The 23,982-nt window shown below is 41.3% G+C and overlaps 3 protein-coding genes across 10 annotated transcripts in view; 1 reads left to right on the forward strand and 2 right to left on the reverse strand.

Moving 5' to 3' along the window:
• ttll5 (tubulin tyrosine ligase-like family, member 5) overlaps positions 1 to 1,099 on the reverse strand; it is a 53,294-nt gene extending 52,195 nt beyond the window's left edge. For all 5 annotated transcript variants that reach the window (XR_015102657.1, XR_015102659.1, XR_015102658.1 and 2 more), the window contains exons 1-2: positions 1,018 to 1,099; positions 558 to 680 (exon numbers count right to left, since the gene is read on the reverse strand). Coding sequence is in view for 2 of the 5 variants with exons in the window: in XM_086127118.1 (XP_085983244.1) it covers positions 558 to 616 (59 nt within the window). In the remaining 3 variants the exon portion in view is untranslated. The remainder of the gene's footprint in view (positions 1 to 557; positions 681 to 1,017) is intronic.
• Positions 653 to 4,542, forward strand: erg28 (ergosterol biosynthesis 28 homolog). The gene is made up of 5 exons (XM_086127135.1): positions 653 to 1,725; positions 1,799 to 1,945; positions 3,515 to 3,605; positions 3,691 to 3,809; positions 3,911 to 4,542. The coding sequence occupies exons 2-5, from the start codon at positions 1,813 to 1,815 to the stop codon at positions 3,997 to 3,999; spliced, it is 432 nt and encodes a 143-aa protein (XP_085983261.1). The 5' UTR covers positions 653 to 1,725; positions 1,799 to 1,812; the 3' UTR covers positions 4,000 to 4,542.
• On the reverse strand, positions 4,256 to 23,265 carry flvcr2a (FLVCR choline and putative heme transporter 2a). Of its 4 annotated transcripts, none has more exons than XM_086127123.1 (11): positions 22,571 to 23,265; positions 14,071 to 14,212; positions 11,459 to 11,599; positions 11,003 to 11,070; positions 10,633 to 10,736; positions 9,383 to 9,493; positions 8,741 to 8,846; positions 8,553 to 8,664; positions 8,266 to 8,330; positions 7,049 to 7,162; positions 4,256 to 5,223 (listed from the first exon to the last, which is right to left on the reverse strand). In XM_086127123.1, the coding sequence occupies exons 1-10, from the start codon at positions 23,123 to 23,125 to the stop codon at positions 7,082 to 7,084; spliced, it is 1,485 nt and encodes a 494-aa protein (XP_085983249.1). In that variant the 5' UTR covers positions 23,126 to 23,265; the 3' UTR covers positions 4,256 to 5,223; positions 7,049 to 7,081. The 4 variants fall into 4 exon arrangements, with proteins under 4 accessions (XP_085983249.1, XP_085983248.1, XP_085983247.1 ...); XM_086127122.1 differs by lacking the exons at positions 7,049 to 7,162; positions 22,571 to 23,265 and adding exons at positions 15,831 to 16,415; positions 20,457 to 20,496; XM_086127121.1 differs by lacking the exon at positions 7,049 to 7,162.
• Positions 23,266 to 23,982: the final 717 nt, after the last annotated feature.

Below are 23,982 nucleotides of genomic sequence, written 5' to 3' on the forward strand. Positions count from 1 at the left end.
GGGTGAACTGGAGCCTTACCCAGCTGACTTTTGAGCAAGAGGTGGGGTACACACTGGACTGGTAATAGCTAATCACAGGGCACATATAAACTAACAACAATTCACTGACAAACCCAACTATTAAGTATGCACGCTTGTTTTCAGACGAAGCACAACATGCAAATTCCACACAGAGACCCGAGATTCGGATCGCGAACCTCCATAATTGTTCACCTATGAAAACAGCAATAAAGCCCGTTATCAAGAGACTGTAGTGTAACTCATCTTCTTGTCTATCTGTATGTCTGCAATATAATGCCCCCGGTGGCGGAGGGACGCACAAAGGATGGGGCACAATGTGGGACTCCATTTACATGTATTTCAATGAGAAAAAAATCCTTGCAGACACGAGCGTGGTCGCCAAACAAATTCAACTCGCAGTCAGGGCACCGATAATTGTGCTTCAGGGATTAAATGTGTGACCGTGTCTATGTCAAGAGGACCAAGTTTGTTTGTTGTGTATGGATGGGTGGCATACATTTGGACAAGACAGGAGGTACAAACGACTAAGAACTCACTCATGTTCGTCCTCATTGGAGGAATCGGACTCCTCTTTATCCGGGGCAACGGCGGGCATTTCCAGAGAGGGAGAGACAGCTGAAATCCTCCTGGGATCAGGTTAGTGCCATTGTAGCTCCCTCCTGAGGCAAACCAAGATAAGTACAATATTGTTGATTTACGTATTTATTTATTTGTATCATCTCTGAATCCAATAAGGATGCCACTCCAATAAGAACGAACATACCACAAGAGATGCTTTGTAGCTCTACATGTAAAATTGTTTGCCATTTCGGTACGTGTCTTTACAAATAGTAAACCAACACAGCCGAACAAATGTTAGCTCCTTGTAATTGACGAGCAACTAAAAAAAGAAAACAAAACAATCGATAGTTGTGTGCGTTGTGAGTTAAAGGAAAAAATACTGATAATACATGCAACGTGTTGTAGTAGAGGGGGACACAAAATAAATTCACTTGCCTTTATTTCAGGGCGGCTGAAAAAGCTAACAAGCTTAGTTGCGCAGAGAGAATTGAGCATCGCCGCTAATCTTCCTTGTTACTACAACAACTACGTAGTGACACTGGACAACGCATGCGCATTATCAGATTTCCTGTGGGATTTATTTTACTTCCACCAATGTTTTTGTGTGGGTGTGATAAAACGCAGAGTAATTACAATGTAACATAATGTTGAAAAATAATAAAACTAGTAAGAAACCACATTGTGTTTATTTTTTACAGGATGATACACCTTACGCATATAACGTTACGTTTCGATAAAAGTACTGTAGTCCACTTCACCATAATGAATGTATCATCGAAGCACTATCTTGTTCTTCATAGTAACTCTTTGTTTAACACGACCAACCCCACTCACGTGTGTCAATTAATTTCTTAAATACGATTGGGTAAAAATAAAAATGGGCGGGACCAAAAGGCTGAATCTGACAAATCATATAGATGGTACGACTGGATGGAGCCATTCTTGTCAGGCTTGTCATTGGCTACTACCTGGTCGTCGCGTGAAAAATCACATTTGGATTTTTTTGTTTGTTTTTCCCCGTAGAGCATGTTACGTTGATATTATTAATATATGATAATATTAATGCCATTTAACCCTGTTTGCTTAAGCTGCACACCAACATTAGTATTTGTCAGATACCCCTTCAGTTACAACACTTGACAGGTAACACATCTAGCAGCCTCTTTGCAACAAAACAAACCCTTGTGTGGATTCTAATTACTCTACTCTAATAAAGGAGCTGCGGAGGAGATGAGTCGCTTTCTAAACGTTCTGCGGAGCTGGCTCGTGATGGTGTCCGTCATTGCGATTGGAAACACCGTGCAAAGCTTCAGAGAACATAGCTTCCTGTCGGAGAAGCTTTACACCGGCGCGCCTGAGTTTGGTGAGCAAATTGGGTTTTTGTTGTTTATGTTATTCACAACCTAAACAAGTAGCGTGTAAAAAAACGCCACGTACACGTTATACAATGCGCCCTTTATTCATTGAAATAAGTATTTAATCTCCTCGTCCACGTAAATGTAAGTTAGTAGTTGGTGGTGAAACATTGTTGCCAAGAGCAGCGATGAGTTTTTCATAGTAGCTGATCAACACCTTTTGGGGGCACACTCTTCTTGACAGAACGCTCTAAATCCTTCAATGTTTTGGGCTTTCGCTCGGAGTGACGGTCTAAAATACAAAGTATATTTAAAAAACGCTTAAAGGTACAGTGTGCAGAGTTTAGTGTCATCTAGTGGTGAAATAGTATAATGCAACGACCTAAGGTTGAAGCGGATGCATTTTTGAAGCACGCGCATTATGGTGCGTCAGAAAAAACAAATTCCGTAAACCAAACACTTATTTCTTCAGTTTCACACACCCTATCTTTTTTTCACACCACAACCACAGTAGTTCAAAGTGGTGATAATTAAGATAAGATAAGAAAACCTTTATTAGTCTCGCAATGGAGAAATTCCCAATTCACAGCAGCAAAGTTATGAAAGGAAGAAGTAGAACAACAAAATATAGGAGCTGCTGGAAAGGCAGCCACTCTCGCGGCGCCATTTTGAAGTCAAAATAACAAAAAGAACACAACACAACACATAGGACACAGACAGTCGTGCAATCTTCAGCACTTTTCTGCATACACTTTGTCTGAAGCAGTTACAGATGAAAGAGGAGAGGATCAAAGTGTCCTTTCACCAGTGGATCAGAGACGTCATGCTGAAAATGTGCACACGTCTGCTCCAAGCTAAGTTTTGAAAGCAAACACGAAGCTGTAGCGTCCATTGACGAAAAGAGATTAGTTCACTTCTCCTATCCCACGTAATCCGCTTCAAACTCCAAGCCGCGACTCCCAGTTCCAACGCTCCTTTCTTCTCATCGTCGGCTCCGCAAGCCTTACATCCATCCAGCCGCAGACCGTTCAACAGCACCGATCCCCCCCGCTGAACAAAGCGGGGCTGTGAAAAATGCTGCCCATTACAGGCGCAAGACACAAGCGCCCCGGGACTGTCCAGCAACGACAGTCAAATGGCGCCGACATTCCTCCCAGTCAAAAACAGTGCTGGTATACCCATGCTGCCGAGAAGGCTCAACCACCAAGCACAGAGTCTCCTCCTTGATGAATGTCATGGCCCAAAAAATGCTGAAAAAAGTCCACATCAGGTCCACACGACGTAACAACAAACACAAAGTGACAAAACAAACACAAAAACAACAAAAAAAGCAAGGCTCATGAGAGCACTTGCTGACGGCTGCCTACTCGGGCGCCATCTTGACTTCAAAGGTCAATTAGGTCAACATTGCTTTCATTTGATTTCCCCTTTGAGTAATTTACATGTCAACTCAGCGTGTCACTGTTTATCTTAATAAATAAACTGTTGTAGAGTGTTACTTTCTTTGCAGTTGAACAAATGAACACATTTAACAGTGATTTCCCTCTCTCTGTATATTTGTCTACTCTTTTATTCAGTCAATGGTCTTCAAGCTCGGACATTTGGTATTTGGACATTACTGTCATCCATCATTCGCTGTGCCTGTGCCATTGATATACAGAACAGAACGTAAGATATCTTGTTTTTTAAGTCTTGCATTTCAGTGCCTTGTTTGAGTGGTCAACTTTACATTCCCACATTGTGTCACTGGCAGGTTATATCATATCACTTTGTGGACGTTTGTCCTGGCACTGGGTCATTTTCTGTCTGAGGCCTTCGTCTACAAAACTGCACCTCTAACCATCGGAGTCATGGCACCTCTTATTGTGGCCAGTGAGTATTGTCCGGTGGGAATATCTTCTGTTGCTCGTTACAGTTTGCAAATGTTGAACCAAGCCTGTGGCATGAAGTAATTGCGACATTTGTTTTTCCAGGTTTCTCAATCATAGCGATGCTGATTGGATTCCAGTGCTTTCCAGAGACTCCAGAGGAAGTGGGAGCACAGCAGAAGAAACGGAACTGAATGTCCTCATGTCCAAGAGTCCACCAGACGTGTTTGGATTGATTGTGGTGCGCTGCTTCCCAGATGTTATTTTACAGTATTTCCTACAGTGAATCAACCTTCCCCAGAACTCTACACATCAATTCTCATGCTCTCAACATGTCCTAAGATTGGAAAAAACAATATTTATTCGTTTTACAGCGGAATAGAAACTCCACTGAGTTCCCTCATTCATGTTCGCTTTTAGTGTCATACAAAACACAAGACTCCAGTCAAGTTAGATGAGGTCCTCAAGAAGAATTTATTTCATGTGTTTTGAATATCAAGGAGTGTGAAATCTACACAGCTTTGTATAATGTCCTAAAATTCCATAAAATGTTAATTTAGCACCTCAGAGCAAAAACATTCTGAAAAAAGAGAAACCACAACACAAAAAGCCACAACATATTAAGTGAAACAAGTTGATCATAAACTATGGACACTAAGCATTTCTCTGTAATGAGTCTACAAGCAAAGCACGTTTTTAATTAATAAAATATTTGCTGTTTCTCTTGTGCAAAATAATCGATTCGATTCGCCTCTTTTTCCATATTGACGCAGATGTCAGTCCATAGTTTATGTCTGCCAGCTCTGGGGGAGGACAAAACTGTCTTTCCAAGTATACATTAGAAGCACAGCATCGACTGTTATTGTAGTCAGTCGAATTCAGAGGTAATACTGCCGCATGATCTGGAATGACAGGCATAAAATCTTCCAGCTGCCGCGACATGAAAACATTACAGACCCGTTAATGTTCTAAACACAGTACTTAAATGAAAAGCTTTTGCAAAGTAAAGCTTGAAAACAGTTCCTATGTTGGTGATTGACAGAAGCACTGTAGTAGTAGTAGTAGTAGTCACAGTAGGAGAGCACTAATTTGAAAGCTTTGAGGTAAGAGAACATGAAAAGGTCACACTCCACTTGACATTTAAGCTCCAAACAATGAACGGTAAAAACATATGCGATTCTAACTTCATTTGTGTTGTGCATGACTGACTTTTTGTGCTTGTTTTGGGATCCGCGTGTGAGTGATGCCCTCCTGGGTCAAAGCCGCACAGTATTTTTGATTGGGACAGCAATCGATCTTCACCAAAGCTTTCAAAACAGAATGTATCGCGACTAATTCTTCCTGTGTTCCGACTTAAAACTTTCTTCTTTCTGGATTTCCAGGGGTGGAAGGCTTTCCTCTAGAGCAGTGCTCATGTCCTGGTAAAACAGAAATGCACTCCAATAACTATATGCGTACCTTGAAAAAGGATCTGAGTCTTTTACTCCAACAAATCGTGATTATGTAACATTAAAAAAGGAAATCAAATATGACATACCAGTTGGACCCTGTCTAACTTGTCTTGTTATACCGCTGCAATTTTAAAAATAGCCACTGGAAAGGGCAACTCGACCCAAAGCAACCAGAGCTTCAATGCCGTGCTTCTGAGAATAGAATTTTTTTGGCAACATGCTGCTCCCAAAAGTGAAGTACGTGAATAGTGGAATCTCCAAAGTTGAACACAATCAATTTTAAAACAAGTATTCCAACAGGAAATGATGTGCAGTAATTTAAAGAGTAAGTCGAATCAAATTTTTCTTGACAATACATTCTGTGCATCCCCACTCATCTAAACCTGGTATTCTGATATATATTACATATTGCGGTTGTGGAATACGAATCAAGCAAGAACATAAACTACATCTCAGGGGTTGCCCATTTTGCCACTTGCTGTTGACTGAAAATGACATCACAGTGCCTCAGGGTTCACATGACCAACCTCAGAAAACAGGTGAGCCGTGATGGTCGGTACCTGCTCGTGTTTAGCACATCTGGCGTTTCCATGTTCTGCCCGTGCTTGTGTTGGTTTTCTACAGATACTCCAGCTTTTTCCCATATTCCAATAGCACACTTTAGGTCATAGGTGTCAAACTCAGGTCGTGAAGGGCCGCTGCCCTGCATGTTTTCCAAGTCTCCCTGTTGCAACACACCTGATTCAAATGAACAGGTTCAACGTCAGGCTTCTACAGAGCTTGCTGATGATCTGATCATTTGAATCAGGTGTGTTGCAACAGGGAGACTTGGAAAACATGCAGGGCAGCGGCCCTCCAGGACCTGAGTTTGACACCTATGCTTTAGGTCATAGTGTCAAACTCAAGGCCAGATGTGGCCCGCCACCTCATTTTATGTGGCCCGCAAAAGCATATCAAACATGTCAACTTCCATGATGCTCGCTAAAACCTGTAACAAAATTTAAAAATCTCATCTGCAATAAATAAGAAGGATATTGTAAGCATTTTCTTGTAACCAAACCCTTCACGACAGTAACTTAACCAACAGTTGAATAAAATGTTATTTTTGACTTCTTTATATAGTTTCAGTCATCACGGCCCTCCAAGGGAAACGGTAATTATAATGTGGCTTGCAACAAAAATGAGTTTGACACCCACGCTTTAGGTTAACGGAAGACTTAAGTTGTCCATAGGTGTGAATGTGAATGGTCGACAGATGAACCGCGATCGGCTGGCTTCTCATCCTAAATTGGACTCAAGCTCACCCGAGTGCAACAGAAAATGTCTGGATGCCTCGTTAATACAGTATCACATTACTGTACCCCCTTTCTGGGGTGGCATTACAAAACACAGATCCAAACTTAAGAGTCCAACAATAAATGAAACCTTTTGATTCCAAACTGGAAGACTTCTGGTGTGTTCGACGTTGGAGTTTCCACTGTACCTTTAACCCTTTCGTGCACCCTGTAACCTGTTAACATGATCAGCTGTCCACTGTATTAACCGCTGTCCCTGAAAGGGTTCATAAACAGAACAAATATACTAAAGTAGACACATGAAAATTATTGTGAATTGCTGCTCCATGACAGGAGGATTGGATGAGTTTGTTATGGAACGTTACACAGTGCAAACACGTTATTGAAAGCAGTTACTCAACCTTAAATTGAAATGTGGTTGACAACTAGCGAGTTTTTCATCGACAATAGGATAGCATCAGTGTTGTTGGGGAGTATTTAAGAGAGGGTGTCCCTACCTTGGCGGGTGTTTTGATTTTTAGCTTGTAAGTTTATATCAGAACTGCTGCTGCCAGGGGGCTGCTGCAAGATGTGCCCCCGTAGTCCTGAACCGATGACGCCGAGCCTGCACGCTGGAATAATAGCTTGGGTGTCATGTCTTTGAGAGGCGCCTAAAAGAACTCGACATGCAACCCACTAGCAGTGGCACAGATCTGAGCCCAAAAATCCTTGCACACACAGATAAATAGCGTGCTGCCTGTCCACTTGAACAGTACAGTCGTATGAAATTCCCAGCATTTGTTTGGTTTCAAGTATTCAATCCAATATTTCACAAGCAGAAATTAACAAATAAAGCTCTGGGTGCGCAGGATTGCTGGTCCTTTATATTTTTGTTATATTTCCATTTAAGAGGCATTAAAAAGAAAGGTAGAGATCACAGTTGTGAAAGTCTGGCCCTCGAGGGCCAATATCCTGCATGTTTTAAATGCTCATCGCATCAGCAAGCTCTGCAGGAGCCTGATAACAATCCCGATCATTTGAATCAGGCGTGCTGCAGCAGGGAGAGATGAAAAACACGCAGGATAATGGCCCTCGAGCATCAGATGTTGACACCTGTGGTGGAGATTGTTGTGAATGGAACAATGTGAGGTGAAGTTGATTTTAAAAATTGTGTTGTGAACTTCAAAGGTAATTCGGAAGAGAATGTTTTTAAATGCTGTTTGCTGTTTCACTGAAATACTTTAAATAAGCCGCAAATAGTCAAATTTATGAGAAGTGAATCATGAATATGTTCATATCATATCATCTGATGACTTCTTAAACAAGTTAATTTGTGGCGTTTGCTGGGGTTTTTTCTGATATTACAGTGAAACGCAAACGAAAAAGCTTACTACGTGGAGCAGAGGGGCAGGCTTCATTCCGGGTAGGATGACCTCTCATGCTGAGGCCATTGGTACGGGGCAATGCTGAGATCTTACATTTGCTCCCACTTGAAGATATAAAAAGGACATTGTCGCAAGTTTTGAACCAAGTGGCATGTCAAGTAATCTCTGAGCAAAAGTGGTCGGACAAAGCGCTGAGAAAGTTACATGAAAGTCCATGCCTTCATGCTTGCAACAGTGCAATGTAGTGTCAGGTCCGCAGCCCAAATTAACCAGCAGTGCTTTTTTGCAGCACAAAATACAACGGCGGCATCAGACGCAAGGACGTGAGATGCCGTCAACGATATACTCACACTGACTGATTGCCCAGCAGTCTGTAGGTTGGCCTTTTGCCTCCGGAGGTCTGACTTGATGAATCCTGTGATGCCGACAAAAGAATGAGGACACATTTTTCTCTGGTGACACATGGAAGATCCATACATGTTCTTCTACATACTACTGAAGCAGAAAGAAGAGATGAATGAGTACTTTGATTCTACCACTAGATGGCAACCTTATTCCTTTGGAATATGTGATCACGTGGCCTTGTAAAAGGCGATTTAAATTCTCCCTAATTCAGTGTTGGCCAAAGTTTCCTTACCAGTCATGATAGCTCCTATTAAAATGAATAAACACAGAAAAATATTTCCTGCCAAAGTGCCCCATCTGTCAATAATCTTTCCCTGGGCGATGGTGAAGATGATTCCAAAGATCTGAAAGCAGATTGGTGATATGGTGAAATTGTCACGAGTTAACTTGCTGCACACACGCGAATGAACTTGTGCCAACCTGAGCTGAACAGTTGAGAAGACCAGATGAAGTTCCTTCTGATTCTGGGTAGGTCAGTTCTACTGCAAACTCGAAGCCCAAAGGAAGATATCCAGTCATGAAGAAGCTGCAGAAACACATTCACGTTAAAACTGTCCCCTAAAACCAAGAAATTTGAAGTCAATAAAAGTTTCTATCAAAATATAAGGACAAATTCAAATTTTAAAAGAAATCTGTAATTTGATCATGTGGATATCATCAGTGGAGGAGCTCTGCTTCTACTTTATTGTTTGCACTGTTGTTGTTTTTTTGTAGACTACTGTAAATGTCGCTAAACTTTAAATGTTTAGTTTAAAAATCACACCTTATGGTGACAGTTTGTCATCTGTAAAGCATCAGAATATATACAGAATCAAAAATAAGGCTCGCATGTGTTATTGTTGCTGTCCTCACACATTAGCACACATTCAAAGCACTCAAAATAGAAACATTATTCATGCATTCACACATTCACAGTATGACGGCGGTAAACTGTGTTTTGTAGCCACAGCTGGCCTGGGGCACTCTGACGGAAGTGCGGTTGCCAGTGTGTGCCTCCATGTTATGTACATTTAGACGACTTCCACATATTCGACATTTGCTTGCTGTGTCATGATTACCAACCCGAAAATTCCAGCTGTGACAAACACCACCCAGAGGTAGCCCAGGTTGAGTGTTGAGGCGTACAAAAGCATCCCAATCAGGGAGAGCACATAAACGGCCAGTGTGGTCTGCCTGATGAGAGGGGAAAGGGAATATTTAGTGTTAAGAAAGCCAAGCTGCAAATATAATTCTTTTTTCTCAAAACACAGGTTAATCAGATTGGACAAAAATGTGGATCTGAGTCTTGTGAACAGGATTATAATTTTAGGCAAAAGCTGCTCAGGCTCTCAATCCTCCAGCATACTTGCACCAAAAAACATTTAAAGAAATGACCGTAGTCTTTTTTCAAATGTAAGTACTGTATCTAAAGTGTACTGTTTCATGGTAACGCTTGTAAAATCTGACAACGCCTGACTAAAAAAATAAATAAATCCAGAATTGAGCCGTTATCTAAGCAAGAGCCATCTGCACAAACAGGCTTATTCTGGTCTAGCAGTTTTTTGTACAACCACGCGTAAAATACTGGTTTTATCAACATAACGTCATCCTCTGCCTCTCGTGCATACATCAAGACAACAGCGGAGTGTCAACAATGGCGATTGGCACCTGGCTGCTTTGACAGCTGAGCATCCAATTGGTATGTTAGGAATCCAAGGCATTTATCAAGTCATTCGAGATAAAATGATGAAGGAAGATCAAAATGATGGCCACTGGTGTAACAGAATTTCACGTTTTAGTGCAGGAATAATCGTACCGTGGGAACAAACAGGGGAGGACCACGCTTTGCTCATCTGTCAGTTTAGATAAGCAGACTTGGACATCAGAACAAAAACTCAGCCTTCAGTTCCACTTTGCACAGGCCTTCCCTAGCTCAGCTCCTTGCGATGACAAAATTCGAGACATCCACGGAAGGAGACTGCAGGAAAATGAACTAACTACTACCACTGTTCAACTACGACATTTACATTAATTGAACTTTTTTCTCATCCCAATTTACAGAAACTGTAAAGGAAGAGAGGGCTTTTCCGGTTGACTTATGTCACGTCTTAACAACATATCTGCGGGTGGCACCAAGCAGAGAGGCACAACTGCTAACGTGAATTGCAATTGATTAAAAAAAAGTTTAACCATAACAAATGTAGAAATAGACTGAATTGTGTTTTGTTTTGCAAAGTCGGAAAGCCAACAACTTGACGAGTACATAATTCATGTGCAACTTGGTAATACAACTGAATGCATACTTGCAACAGTAAACATTTCAGAGAACCTACTTGTAAGTTTTAGTCTTGTCCAGCCAAATTCCACAGATGAGCGATCCCACCATGCCTGCAATGACGATGGTCAGCCCAATCCGACCTGCATTCACTTCTTCACCCTATGAAGCAAATCGGGTTTTTTTAGACATTAGGTACATTTTGCGATCTGCATTAACTTGGCTAAAGGGCTCTCAGGTGAGATAACATTAGTCTCGGCTACCATTCTATCAAGGTCATCCGCTGGCACTTTTATAGGTATCAAGAGTCTAAAGCAGAGCATCATGTGACACAACATGGGCAAAACAAAAGCGCAGAACAGTAACTGAAAGTTTTATTGCCATGAAACCAAGCATATACTGTATGACGGCAGTAGCAAGAGACCTACTGGATAGTGTTCAATGATCATTCGGTTCAGAAGCGTGGACACAGCATAAAAGCAGCCAACATTTAGTCCTGCGAATAAAGACAAAAATAATTTTTGTTTGTACTGACACGTCGTTCACACTGGATGATATGCTCATTCTTCTATGATGTAGAGTCTGCATGCAATGTCCCCTCATAACTATAGATTTAAGATACACATGCCCAGAAGTAGACGTTTATTACAATACACCAACTGATATAGATTTGGACTGTCATTTTGTATGTGGAACATGGCGCAGATTCAAAGAAAGTGGAGTTGCATGTTTTGCTTGTTGTCATCAAACGATAGCGCAGATAACCCGGATCTACTCATGAGTTGCAGATGTGAGTGAAATCTACGACACATGGAAGTTCCATTAAAAACTGGACCAATAATTGTCTTTTAAGCACGTCTAACAAGTGGAGGACAGGGACCCACCATAACTGACCACAAGCAGCATGAAGGGCTTGTTGCGCAGCAGCCTCCAAATTGAGGCCAGATAGGAATAGCTCTCTGGAGGGATGCACCGGGCCTGGGCCTGGGCCTGTGTGGGAGGGAGCTCTGGTTTCTCTTGGAACACTAGAAACACAGGGGGGATGTTTTAATATTGATGTTTACAGATTTGACAGAGATAGCCAATCAAAATTAATGACATCAATGGGATGCTGACTGCATATCTACCGGACAACTGAAGTACAAAAACAGAGGTTACATACTAATGACAAGCAAATGCCTTAAGGTGCAGAAAAATACCTGAACATTTCTCCACAAGAGCAACATATTGAACCAAGACCAAATACAGTATTAACTTCTCCCATAGAGTGAAGAGTGGTTTGTATGATGTTGATGACATCCAGGGTTATCAGTCAAGAACAAAAAAAAAAAAGCCAATTAAATCGCTTATCATCACTAATCAAACAATATTATCTTTGTTTAAAGGATTTAGCTAAAGTGCCATGGTCTTCCTCTTTGTTTTTACATTTGCTATTGCTTATGTAAACCCTTTTGGCCTTCTCACAGCTCAGTACAAACAGCTGAAAGTTTAAGTGGACTGCTATTTTCCAAACTTGCACACATCTCAAAACACTTTGAAAACAACCATTGTGGCATACAAAGTGCTGTACATGGAGTAAAAATCAGACATTCAAAAACAATAAATTAATAACATAAAAACACAATGTGGGGTCTCGTGCTGAGTCAAAAGCCATGGAATAAAAATGTGTTTTAAGACGAGTTTTAAAAGTGGATACAGAGGTGGCTTGCCTAATGTTAAGTGGGAGATCATTCCAAAGAGAGGGAACGGCAACAGAAAAAGCTAGATCCCCGCTGACCCTCTGCTTAGTCCTTGGTACCTCCAGAGAGGTACAGTAAGGTGCGGTGAGACCATTGGGAGATTAAAATACAAATAAACAAATCTTAAAATGAACTCTAAAATGAAGAGGGAGTCAGTGAAGGGAGGCCAGATTGGAGTTATGTACTCCCTCATACAAGCTTCAGTTAATAGACAGCCAGCAGCATTTTGGACCAACTGGAGACACTTAAGGGAGGACTGGCTGACTACAAAATTTAGAGCATTACAGTTGTCTGAACAAGATGTAACAAAGGCATTGATTATTCATTATCCTGTCAAAAAAAGGAGAGGATTTAGTTGCCTAAGATTAACAAAAAAATGTATTTAACAACAGCAACAATTTGCTGGTCCAATTTAAAATGACTGACCAATTTAAAACCCATGTTTGAGACTGTTGGTTTTGAATAAGGCGCCAACGGTCCCAAATCAACAGAGTGGGATGTATAAGGGCCACTGGAACCTAACTTGTGTTTTCTTTTAATTGAAATTCAAGGCATTCAGTGCCACCCAGGCCTTAGTTTTATCCAGGCAGGACAAAAGTGGTCTTAAGAAAAAAGGATCCTTTTTGGTCCGCGGGACAGATCTGAATTTCATCCACACAGCAGTGAAAGGAAATACCATGCTCTGTTAAGATGGAACCCAGTGGCAACTGATACAATGAGAACAGCACGGCCCTAAAATGGAACCCTGTGGAACACCATGACAGTGGGGCAGAGGTGGACTCAGAGCAACCAGAGTTCTGTCTTTCAAATAGCATGCCAACCGAATACTGTGGTGCAACGTAACGAGCACTGGAGAACAAAACAAGACGCATCATATCCAATGTCATTTGACAGGAGGATGTCATGAAAAAAATCTTGTAACAGAGCTGACTCTGTGCTGACTGGGAAACCTCTATGTCGTTATGTTCATCCAAAAAAGATTTCAACTGAGTATGCACCACATTTTCCAGAATTTATGAAAAAAAAGGTGGCTTGGAACTGGGCCAAAAATTCAACAGCCCACCTTGGTTTGTTAAGCAGAGGTTTCACCACAGCATATTTAAAATGTTGGGGACTACAGCAGAATACAGACTGGGATTGAGAATGGCCAAAATTGATTGACCAAAATCCAGGACCGCCTCCTTAAAGAAATTAGTAAAAACAGGATCACAAGGGGAGCCGGATGACTTAATCTGGTGAACACCACAAATATCACTGCAAATAAAAGTCAGGCAATTTTTAATTAAGATTAACCAAAGTGATCTTTAAAACTGGTCTATCCTGCTTAGCCATGTGATCGACTGCAGTACCTCTTGAATTAGTTTTAAAACTAAACTAAACAAGGTTAGTGGTGAGGCTTTGCAGTGAGTCCCTGACTGTCATGGACTTCCAAGATCTTCACTGAGTTTGAGTGGGAAGTTCAAGTTCATACAACAGTTACATAATTGGAGACCCTGCTTGTGTTTAACATTGTGTCAGAACACATCCATCAAATGCACAATTCAATTACTGCAGCATTGGGCAGTGGGCAGTATTGCCTGAGGAGCACCGCGGATTAAACCCAACAGTATTATTGTACAAAAGGCTTAAGGAGAATACTTTGTTGTAATTCCCAACATGACCATTGAAATTGACATTAATTGCATTACTGAGCAAAAATCCTGGAAATGTCTTGCCCAATTGCTGAGCCTTGACTGAGTCTTCTATTGAGGACTTACCAATGATCACAAGGATGAAAATGATGGTGGCCACACCGGCGCTGATGTAGAACATGATCTTAATGTGGTGTGCCAGCTCTTCCACATCGTCTACGTTAGGCACGAGGATGGGGGGGATCAGAAACCCAATAGCAATGCCCATCTGCAGGTGAGAAGCGACACATAAATAAAAATACTAAAGAGAGGGCAAATCACCACCAAGGTTTGAGCGTTTCTCACCTTTTGAATAATATTCTAGAATCTCCCATTTTTTTACCATTGCATCTTAACACAATGTGTGAAGAAAAGTATCTTTATTGAACCGCTTCAGTCCTAAAGCATGGTTTGAGAAATGGAAAACCTCATTAAGAGAGACAAATACAAAAAAACATGTGAGTGGATTTATTGCAGCACTGCAGCATGTTTTGCTTCTAAATTGCCAAACATAATTAATTCATTCTCAACTAAATTCCACTTGGCCCAAGTTTCTTTTGGGGCATACCCTATTCATCGTCGAAGCATGGATATGGATATTTCCAGTCCACTTTTTTCTTGCATTAGTTTTTCACTCAAAACATTTCAGATGGATGTATGAATTCCTTTTTTTGTGGGGTCATTTCATTCTGCATATAGGACGGAACCAAACACAATGTCACAGTGTGTAGGTGGATGTCGATGACAATGCATCCTTTCATCCATCGCAGCAGGCTGTGAGACGAAGTCAAAAAACAAAAATATGCATGACAATAACCGGTACACATTGTTTGGTCTACACAGTTAAGGGGGGCCATTACTTCAAACACCATTTGGCTTTGGCATCTTTTGAGGATTTCCATTTATTTGAACAACATGTCTATACATACATGGTCAGAAACAGGAGTACAGTAGGGGTCAATATCCATGAAAGTAGGACCAACGTCATTGTGAAGTGTCTTTGACTAATAGTATTGAAGATTAATTATAAATTATTAAAATATATGTTAAAAATAGCCCCATCCTGTGTGACGGTTACAAACGGTACAACAAATGATTCATCGACAACTCATTGATTATCAAACCAATCTGCAACTGTTTTGATAATTGATGAATCATTTACAGATCTTGTTTAACTTAAAATTGTCTAACTGCTCGGAATTTCATCCGTTAAACAGAAACATTCTCAATTTTGTATTGGCCGGCATGACGTTTACGTTTGACCAAAATACGACTTTTGGAAATAAGAAATCTGCTTTTACTTTGGAAAACAATGATTAACCTTTCTGCCTATCTTCTGACATGCTACAGATCAAATCAGTAACTGATATGATTCAGTGACTAGTTCATTCATTCTCCAAACCGCTTGATCCCTACTAGGGTCGTGGGGGGTGCTGGAGCCTATCCCAGCTGTCTTCGGGCAGTAGGCAGGGGACACCCTGAACCGGTTGCCAGCCAATCGCAGGGCACACAGAAACGAACAACCATTCGTGCCCACACTCACACCTAGGGACAATTTGGAGTGTTCAATCAGCCTGCCATGCATGTTTTTGGAATGTGGGAGGAAACCGGAGGACCCGAAGAAAGCCCACGCAAGCACGGAGAGAACATGCAAACTCCACACAGGAATTGAACCCTGCTACCTCTGCACTGTGAAGTCAACGTGCTCACCACTCGACTACCGGGCCCCGTTCAGTGACGAGTTGTCTTACAAATTTTTCCATACCACCCCGCCCCCTCTTCAACACCATCCACACTCCACCATTGTTGTTGAAGCCCAACAGTCAAACAGGCGAATCTGAACACACCTGGTTTCCCACAACGCCAATGGAACAGGCCGTGGACACCTCCTGTTGTCCAAACCACAGAGAAGCGAGTTTGGATGGGACGCCGAGGATGTAAACATTCGCCACTGAGCACACAAACTGGCCCAGGAAGGTCACAGCAAACGAGTCGGGGTGAGCCGTGCTCGTTTTGATCCAAGCGCCTATGCAATTGAAGGCGGAGCCCACCAAGAGAAGTTCCCTGAGGCCTCGGTTGTCCAGCAGCCACATTACGGGCGCGATGAGAAGGATATAGGTAAAGCAATAAATCATAGAGAGCCAGTTGATGGCCAGCTCGGCAACACCATAAAAGTGCTTGAAGATGTTGCTGATGATGCCATATTGCATCCACATCATGCCGTTGCTCATGGAATAGGTCCAAAAGATGAAGAGCATGACCCAACGCCGCTTGTACAGTTTAGTCTCCATGAGTGGGAAGAGTTGCGCAATTTCCTCGACGGATGAGTCCGATATGAGGGAAGATCCATCATGGCTGTCCACCCAGTCATGATGGTGTTCCTCCTGACTGCTCATGTTGCGCCCCTCCTCTTTTCAGGCCTCCGCGTTCAGCTGGAGAGAAAAGCAAACAGTTCTCCTTGTGTGTGTAAACACAGCGACCGGTTACCTGACGGCGGACTCTCAATCACCAGGTACAGCACTTTTTTCTTCCAGATGGAAAAAGTTGGCCACCAAATTAACTTGACTGCTTGTTTCCTTTGTTAACTTTAAACGGCTAATTCTTGGTAGGTTGAATATCTTCTCACTCAAAGTCCGCTGAGATAGGCTCCGGCTCACCCACGACCCTAGGTTGAGTCCTCAACGAGTAGCGCTGGAAAGCGGGCTACCTGGCTACAGTGTCAAAGCTCGCATGAGTCCACCTCTTTGATCATGTAATTGTTTTCTTTTTATGTGACTGTTATTGAACACCTCAGACTCCTCCTTTTCAGTTGCATCACTCACACACTGTTGGACTTGACTGGGAGTTCAGTTGAATGTGTTGCTAAAACATATATATAGCACATGACACTTGCAGATAGAGGATGACCCATACTGCAAGTTCATCAGAATATGGACAGTTAAAAGTGAAGGGAAAGGTCAAAGTCTAAACTACCTTGTTTCTTGCTCAAGTTTATTGGAGATTCATTAAGGTCATAATTAGTGCAGATCGATTAATCCGCCGGACAATTTAATCGGTATTAGCTATTTTTAAATCAGGTGGGTTTTATTGTTGGAGATTTTTGTGGTGTTTTTTACACATTAACATATTACAATGTAAGATAAAAATCATGCCTTTCAAATGTCATCACCCCCACCAAACACAGACACACACACACAGACACACAAACTCCCTCTGTTTGTAAAGTTTGACAAATACTTTGAGGACAATATTGTAAAACAGTTAAATGTTCTGCCTGTAATTTATATCCGTATTGTTGCAAGTGATAAGGAGCCCAAAAATAAGTGATTTTATTAATTATATACAGTATGTTTGAAATTAATTGGACGGTTAGTCGCTTATCAGTCAATTCTGCCAAACAGGAGGATTGGCTACTAACTCATAAAGCCACAAGGGAGGGAGTGCACATCAAGATTATTCACCTCATTTTGCAAAAATGACATCCAAATTGTAATCCCTACCCGTAAAGAAAACAAAAAAGTACTGAATACTGACAGCACTGAGTACACATGTCATTATAAAACATGTTAATCATGTTGATCTGCAGGTTCGACACTGCCTCGAAAGAATGATCAAACAATGTTTTCTGTATTAAAATTCAGTTTAACCCTAAACGGAGAGTTGCTTTGGATGTTCATTGGTCTGCCGTAGCGAGTTTGAAGTTGTGGTGATTTAATATTATAAACCTAACGATTCCCTGGTCATCCCCCAATGCAAGAGGGTGTGGCCAGACACACTATAAACGCAAGAAGTAATGGATACATCTCAAATAGGGTCTGACATACCACATTTCCTCAAATGGCAAACTCACTAAAGTCTGTGGTGTCAAGTATTTGCGCTCATTACTGAGTAGAAGTATAGACATTAGGACTTAATAGGACTTCACCTGCCTCACCTGTGTGCGGGCAGCGTGGGATCGCTCCCACTGAGTGATGGTGTGGATGTGGGTGTGAAAGGTTGTTTGTCTTTATATGTGCCCAACATCTGACTGGCGACTAGTTGAGGGTGTAGTCTACCTTCCGCCTGAAGTCAGCTGGTCCCTGGAACTCCCCGCGACCATGCATTAGCAGTGTTGAAAATGGATGGATGGAGGACTTCAGTAGAAGTTGAAGTATAAGGTCAAGCGTTTTACTTAAGTAAGTGTATAAAACTACCGGTAATGGTTTCAGAACTACTTCAAGTACAAAAGTAAAAATAATGAAAGGGAGAAAAATACATTGAAACGATAGACAAGTCCAAAATGTCTTTTGAATATGTCCTACATGCCCTCATTTTCCAAACAGTTTTCTGACTAATGTCGCATTCCCAACGCTGTAATTGGAACCTGAATGCATCGTGTTGCTTGCAGAGCGAGCTAGTAGCACAGGGGTGTCAAACCTATTCTTGTCCCAGGCCACTTTGGAGTTACGTCTTCCCTCGGAGGGCCGTTATGACAGTGAATCCAAATAAATGTTTAATGTTTAATTTTTGCAAAATGTCCATGCTATTTAATACACATCACAATTTGACATTTTCAATACAGATTTTAGCAAGGATCATTAAAGTTAATAGAAATGATTTGTTTTTTTCAGGCCACATAAAATGATTTGGTGGGCTGGATCTGGCCCCCGGGCCTTGAGTTTGACACCTTTGGTGTAGCATGTGATTCTGCTGTGCCTAAGCAGGCAAATTAGAGGCCAATGCACAGGGCAGGAACAGCAGTATTTCCATCCATCCGTTATCTTTATGTTTTTATTTACTGCTTTTTATTGCTATTATTTTAGTAAATTCTTACTTTACCTTGCCATTAATCTATTTTTTTGTTGTTCTTTCAAGTTATATTTAAAGTTGAGTTTTCAAGGATTTCAGAAATTTTACTTCCCTCAAAATTCAACGATACAAATATCGAAGGACTTTTTTGCTATCCAAACAAATGTTTCTACATAGTATGGCACAAAATACAATACCCAAGGTCCCCGGTTAGGCCAGTAAGTCCCAAGACTTGTGAAGATAAAGATAGAACAATAAAATAAGATAGAATAAATATGCTTAAGCGATAAACGATCCCTCTTATGTCTTTTTTTTTCTTTCTTTACTTATTCACGATTCGAATGTGTGCAAAGTTGCAAAGCATCAAAGGTGCAGAATGAAAATGCAAAAGAGGCTTTCACATTATATTTACAAGGTTGTGATGGTAGTTTGGGGTAAATTATTGTGAGTATTATTATTTCCATAATCGTCTGGTCCTACTCCATGTCGGACACTGCTGTGATATTAATTCATTATTCTTTTGCCTTTATTTTAGCATAAACATAACTTACATGACCAAACCATTTATGTAGTGCAGTGCTTTTCAGAAAATGTTTTTTTTTTTAAGGAAATAAAAGCCATTCATGTCGATAAAGCCTATTATCTGAAGAAGTACAATATCCATCTCTCTATTTTCTCTAATAGCTCATTAGGGTCACAGGTGGGGTGAGTGGAGTCAGTCCCAGTTTACTTTGATAGATGCTGGGTACACCTTGGATTAGTCGCCAATCAATTGCAAGGTACCTTGCGGACAAAAAAAAAGAATGCACACTGATGGAAAACGTAGTAATGCATGGTTTTGAAATGTTGGTACAAGGGGAGAACCCACACAAAGACCTCGGAATTTTGTGGCATAAGTGCTGAGCATTTATCCGCCTGTTGTGTGCTTTTCACTTTGTTTTGTTTTTTATTTGACTGTATCGTAGGTATGGCCTAGAGGTGTTTTTCATTCACTGTAGTAGGTTAAAGACTGCTGGGCGTGACGGACAAATTCGAGTTACGTCGCTATCGTAGGAACCGAATTCCGTCGTAAACCGAAGATGGCCTGTAAAAAGCAGGACGTGGTTTCTGGTCTCACCGGTACGTTGCATAAATGTGCGTATTGAACAAATAATGATTTGTCGTTATTTGGCGCTCATCAAATGAGCATTTTTTATGGCACGCAGGTTCACACACAATATTCTCTACTGTGGTACATGCAATGTTGGAGTCACAAAGTGTGCTTGATTTTAAGGAAATATATTTTACAGGAGTTTTTTTATGACGACCACTCTGTCAGTCTGATGGGGGAGCATCAGTTTCTTGTGACCATGTTGGTACTTTACACTACTACTGCATTCATAGTCACGCCACCAAGTTAGCGAAGTACCGTTATAACGTTTGACGGATCATAGCTTCTTCGCCGGCCAGACAAGGCTTACTTTTTTGAGGATTCGCTAAATACTGCTCATTAACCTTGTGCCGGCTTCTTTTGCGCTTTAAAGCTTGCCGTTTCAGCTGTCTTATTGTACCTCCAAGCTTTCTGCAAATGGCGAAAAATGTAGAAGATAGACGAGCTCTATAAACACCTTAGCCAGGGTAAAGTGTAAAGGGTTGTACTTAAAACACTGAAAATGTTCAAATCAAATCGATGAAAGTTAGCCTACCTTGAGCGCCAGTATTCTTTCTTTTACCCTTATAGTATACAGTACAACTACGCAAAGTAGGCACAAGATGTCGACCTTGTGCAAACATGAACACGCCATTAACCATTTCACCGCCAAACATAAAAGAAATGTTTCTAACTACAGTTTAGTGTTTAATATTACTTATATCTCCTTGTTGGTTGAGTTAATGACATACTGTTGTGAAGATATCCCCCGGAACAGATTCAGAAGACAAAAGAGAATTATTACATTCATACTTTAAAACAAGGAAACAAAAATGTAGTATTAAGAAGGTACTTCGTTGGGTGTTTTGTACATTTTTCACTTGTCATACAGCGACAAAGAGAAACAATTTAAAACTTAACACATCAGTGCTAAATGTATTAATCTAGTGGGATACAGTAAAAAGATCTAGTATCTCAAATTTTCTTCTAAATTAATTATACAATACATGGTTTTATAATGTATTTGCAGAAAGATTTTTAAACTGTTTGATAGATAGATAGATAGATAGATAGATAGATAGATAGATAGATAGATAGATAGATAGATAGATAGATAGATAGATATACACAACCCCAATTCCACTGAAGTCGAGGTGCTCTTTTAATAATGAAAAAAAAAACGGAATCCAATGATTTTCAAATCCTATTCTGCCTATATTTAACCGAGTACACAGCAGATACAATATATAAAATGCTCAAACAAATATACGTTATTGTTTTTAGCAAATAATCATTAATATAGAATGTTATGGCCACAACACATTCCAAAATATCTGGGACAGGCTAACTCAGTGGTGGGCAAACTACGGCCCGCGGGCCGAATCCGGCCCGTTGGTCTTTTTAATCCGGCCCGCCGAAGGTCGGTCCACAATTAAGGTTCGATGTGAATGATTGCATTCATATCAATTGGACTTGTAATGACAGGCATTTCACCGCCAGGTGGCGCATTGACTTGAAGTTGCAGAACGGGGGGTGGGGGGGGGGCAATCTTTTCGACCACCTAGTACCTCTGTATCGCTCTACTTCTACTGGTCTGATCACAACCCATCTGCAGCGATGCACAGGCTAAAATAGGTCATCAACAACACTGTCGTCATTTTAAAAAAGTATATTAATACCGTACTTTCATGCTTTTGTTCTGTTGATGTTTGATATGGACTGTCAACAAATGCAGTTTTTTTTTAATGTACCATAGCTCGTGCTGACCTGGCCCTCTGTCAAATTTTAAAAGTCAATGTGGCCCCCGAGCCAAAAAGTTTGCCCACCCCTGGGCTAACTCATAGGTGTCAAACTCAGGTCCTGGAGGGCCGCTGCCCTGCATGTTTTCCAAGTCTCCCTGTTGCAACACACCTGATTCAAATGATCAGATCATCAGCAAGCTCTGCGCAAGCCTGACATTGAACCTATTCATTTGAATCAGGTGTGTTGCAACAGGGAGACTTGGAAAACATGCAGGGCCTCCAGGACCTGAGTTTGACACCTATGGGCTAACTGGAAACAGGTGGATGCCATGATTGTCTATAAAAGGAGCTTCCCTGTGTGTGAACAACCGCATGCAGAAATAGCGGACAGTTTAAGCATGGATTCGGGTGATGGTCTTGAACCAGATTCCCCACAATGGCAGGCAACCATCTTAATTGCTTGACTTTAATGCCCCGATATGGAAATTGTATGACCTCCATGGAAGCACTCTGGTGGCACCATTACACGCCAGCAAATGTTAATCAGAGATGACTTTATGTAACCCTAAAATCCTTTTCAATTTGTTTAAGTTTTTCCTATAAAAGCTTGTACAAAACAGATGTTACAAAGCATTGTAAATGTGTTGACCTGTCATGTACTTCTCATTGGAATAAAAAAAGATTCTGTGTTTTAAGACTGGTCATGATAATGACACTTGGACAGCTACACAAGTGTTTTTCAACACAAAACAATTCAGTGTACCGGTACTTAACTTAGTTGTTAAAACTTCTAGGCCTGCTGCAGCCAAAAATAATACAGTATTTTAAAACGTGCATTATTCCGACAATGCAATAAAATAAAGTGTTTTTGTGAGAGATCACAAAGAACCACGGATGTGACTTACTGGAGGCTCAAACCAGAACTCACCTGATTCCCAAAGACTCCAATGGAGCAGGCGGTGGAGACCTCATCCGCGCCGAACCACACCGAAGCCAAGCGCGAAGGTATCCCGAGGATAAACACTTGAGCCAGGGAGCTCGCCAACTGGCCCAGCATAGTGACCCAGAAGAGGCTGGGCTGGACGCTGGCCACTTTAGTCCACGTTCCCAAGCAGTTGAGCGCGTTGGCTAGTAGCGCAGTGACGCGCAAACCCTTCTGGTCCAGCAACCAGGTGGCGGGGAAGATGAGGGGGACGTATGTGATCATGTAGACCATGGACAGCCAGTTCACGGTGAACGCATCGACCCGGTAGAACTTGACGATGATGTTGCTGATGATGCCGTACTGTATCCACTGGTACGCGTTGCTCAGCGAGTACGAGCTGAACAGGAAAACTATCGCCCAGCGCTTCACGTACAGGCGAGTCGTGGGAACAGGACCACTCTCGCCGTTCGGGATGCTGCAGGACTGCGCTCGCTCATTTGAACATTTCGATTCCACGGGGGGACCGACCTCCGCCAGATTTATGTTACTATCCCCCATATTGATACTCTATACAAAAAAAAAGAAAACGGTGAAAAGTAAAATCAATTGGAATCCAACCTGTGCCCACCAACTTTCCAGAGAGCTTGTGAGCTGACTGAGGAATTCAGGCAAGCAAGCAGAGACTTCAGAGTCATCTGCTGCCGATATAAGAAACTAGAATGAGCCCAAACTATGAACTGCAGGGGAGTTTAAGATCACACGCATCCCAACAGGCATCTTCTCGTGCTTGAGAAACACATATGGTGTTGTTGCTCCACCTGGTGGTCAACTTAGTGCAATGCAGAAAAACAAACCCTTTGACAAAACGCCTACAATTGGCATTAGAAGCGAAAGCATGAACGTCTGTAAACAAAACGTAAAATATGACATGCCTATGCAGAAAAAATGCCAGGTGCAAAATGCATTTTTTGCACATAAAAGTAATGTATTTTTTATGGTTCATTAATTATAATTACATTCTTTCTAATCAACTATGTCGCAAGAACAAAATATTTATAAAATTAAAATTTTAAAGATCTAAGATCATATTTTAACCTCATTTACCAAATAACTGCCCCATCTGTCCGTTTTAAAAATCTAATGTGTTGTTTTGGCAACAAAATTCGCCCAGTCTTAATATACTGTTAAACGCATTATTCCAATTTTCAGCATGAATACCATTACATTCTTGCCAGTAGTATACATGTTTAATGACATGATGACAGCGTTTTGTTTTTAAACTGATGTGCAACAATATGTGTCATTTTATTCTTAAAAATAAGAATAGTGAGTCTGGGTGGTTGGGTCTTCCTCTATCCAGTCACTCGATGTAAGTGTCTGCCACAAGGAGACCAATACATTCACCAAGCAGAATA

This window comes from Hippocampus guttulatus, chromosome 13 (assembly GCF_054856545.1).
Source record: "Hippocampus guttulatus isolate MCC_2025c chromosome 13, RoL_Hgut_1.0, whole genome shotgun sequence".
Taxonomy (NCBI): domain Eukaryota; kingdom Metazoa; phylum Chordata; class Actinopteri; order Syngnathiformes; family Syngnathidae; genus Hippocampus; species Hippocampus guttulatus.

Excerpts from the sequence above, each read along its gene's own strand:
- erg28 (XM_086127135.1), top strand. The coding sequence starts at position 1,813 with ATGAGTCGCTTTCTAAACGTTCTGCGGAGCTGGCTCGTGATGGTGTCC. Across the intron at positions 1,946-3,514 it reads CACCGGCGCGCCTGAGTTTG|TCAATGGTCTTCAAGCTCGG; the intron begins GTGAGCAAATTG and ends TCTTTTATTCAG. Across the intron at positions 3,606-3,690 it reads ATTGATATACAGAACAGAAC|GTTATATCATATCACTTTGT; the intron begins GTAAGATATCTT and ends TGTCACTGGCAG.
- flvcr2a (XM_086127120.1), bottom strand. The coding sequence starts at position 23,125 with ATGGGGGATAGTAACATAAATCTGGCGGAGGTCGGTCCCCCCGTGGAA. Across the intron at positions 14,213-22,570 it reads TTGGAGTCTTTGGGAATCAG|ATGGGCATTGCTATTGGGTT; the intron begins GTGAGTTCTGGT and ends TCTCACCTGCAG. Across the intron at positions 9,494-10,632 it reads GACAAGACTAAAACTTACAA|GCAGACCACACTGGCCGTTT; the intron begins GTAGGTTCTCTG and ends CCCTCTCATCAG.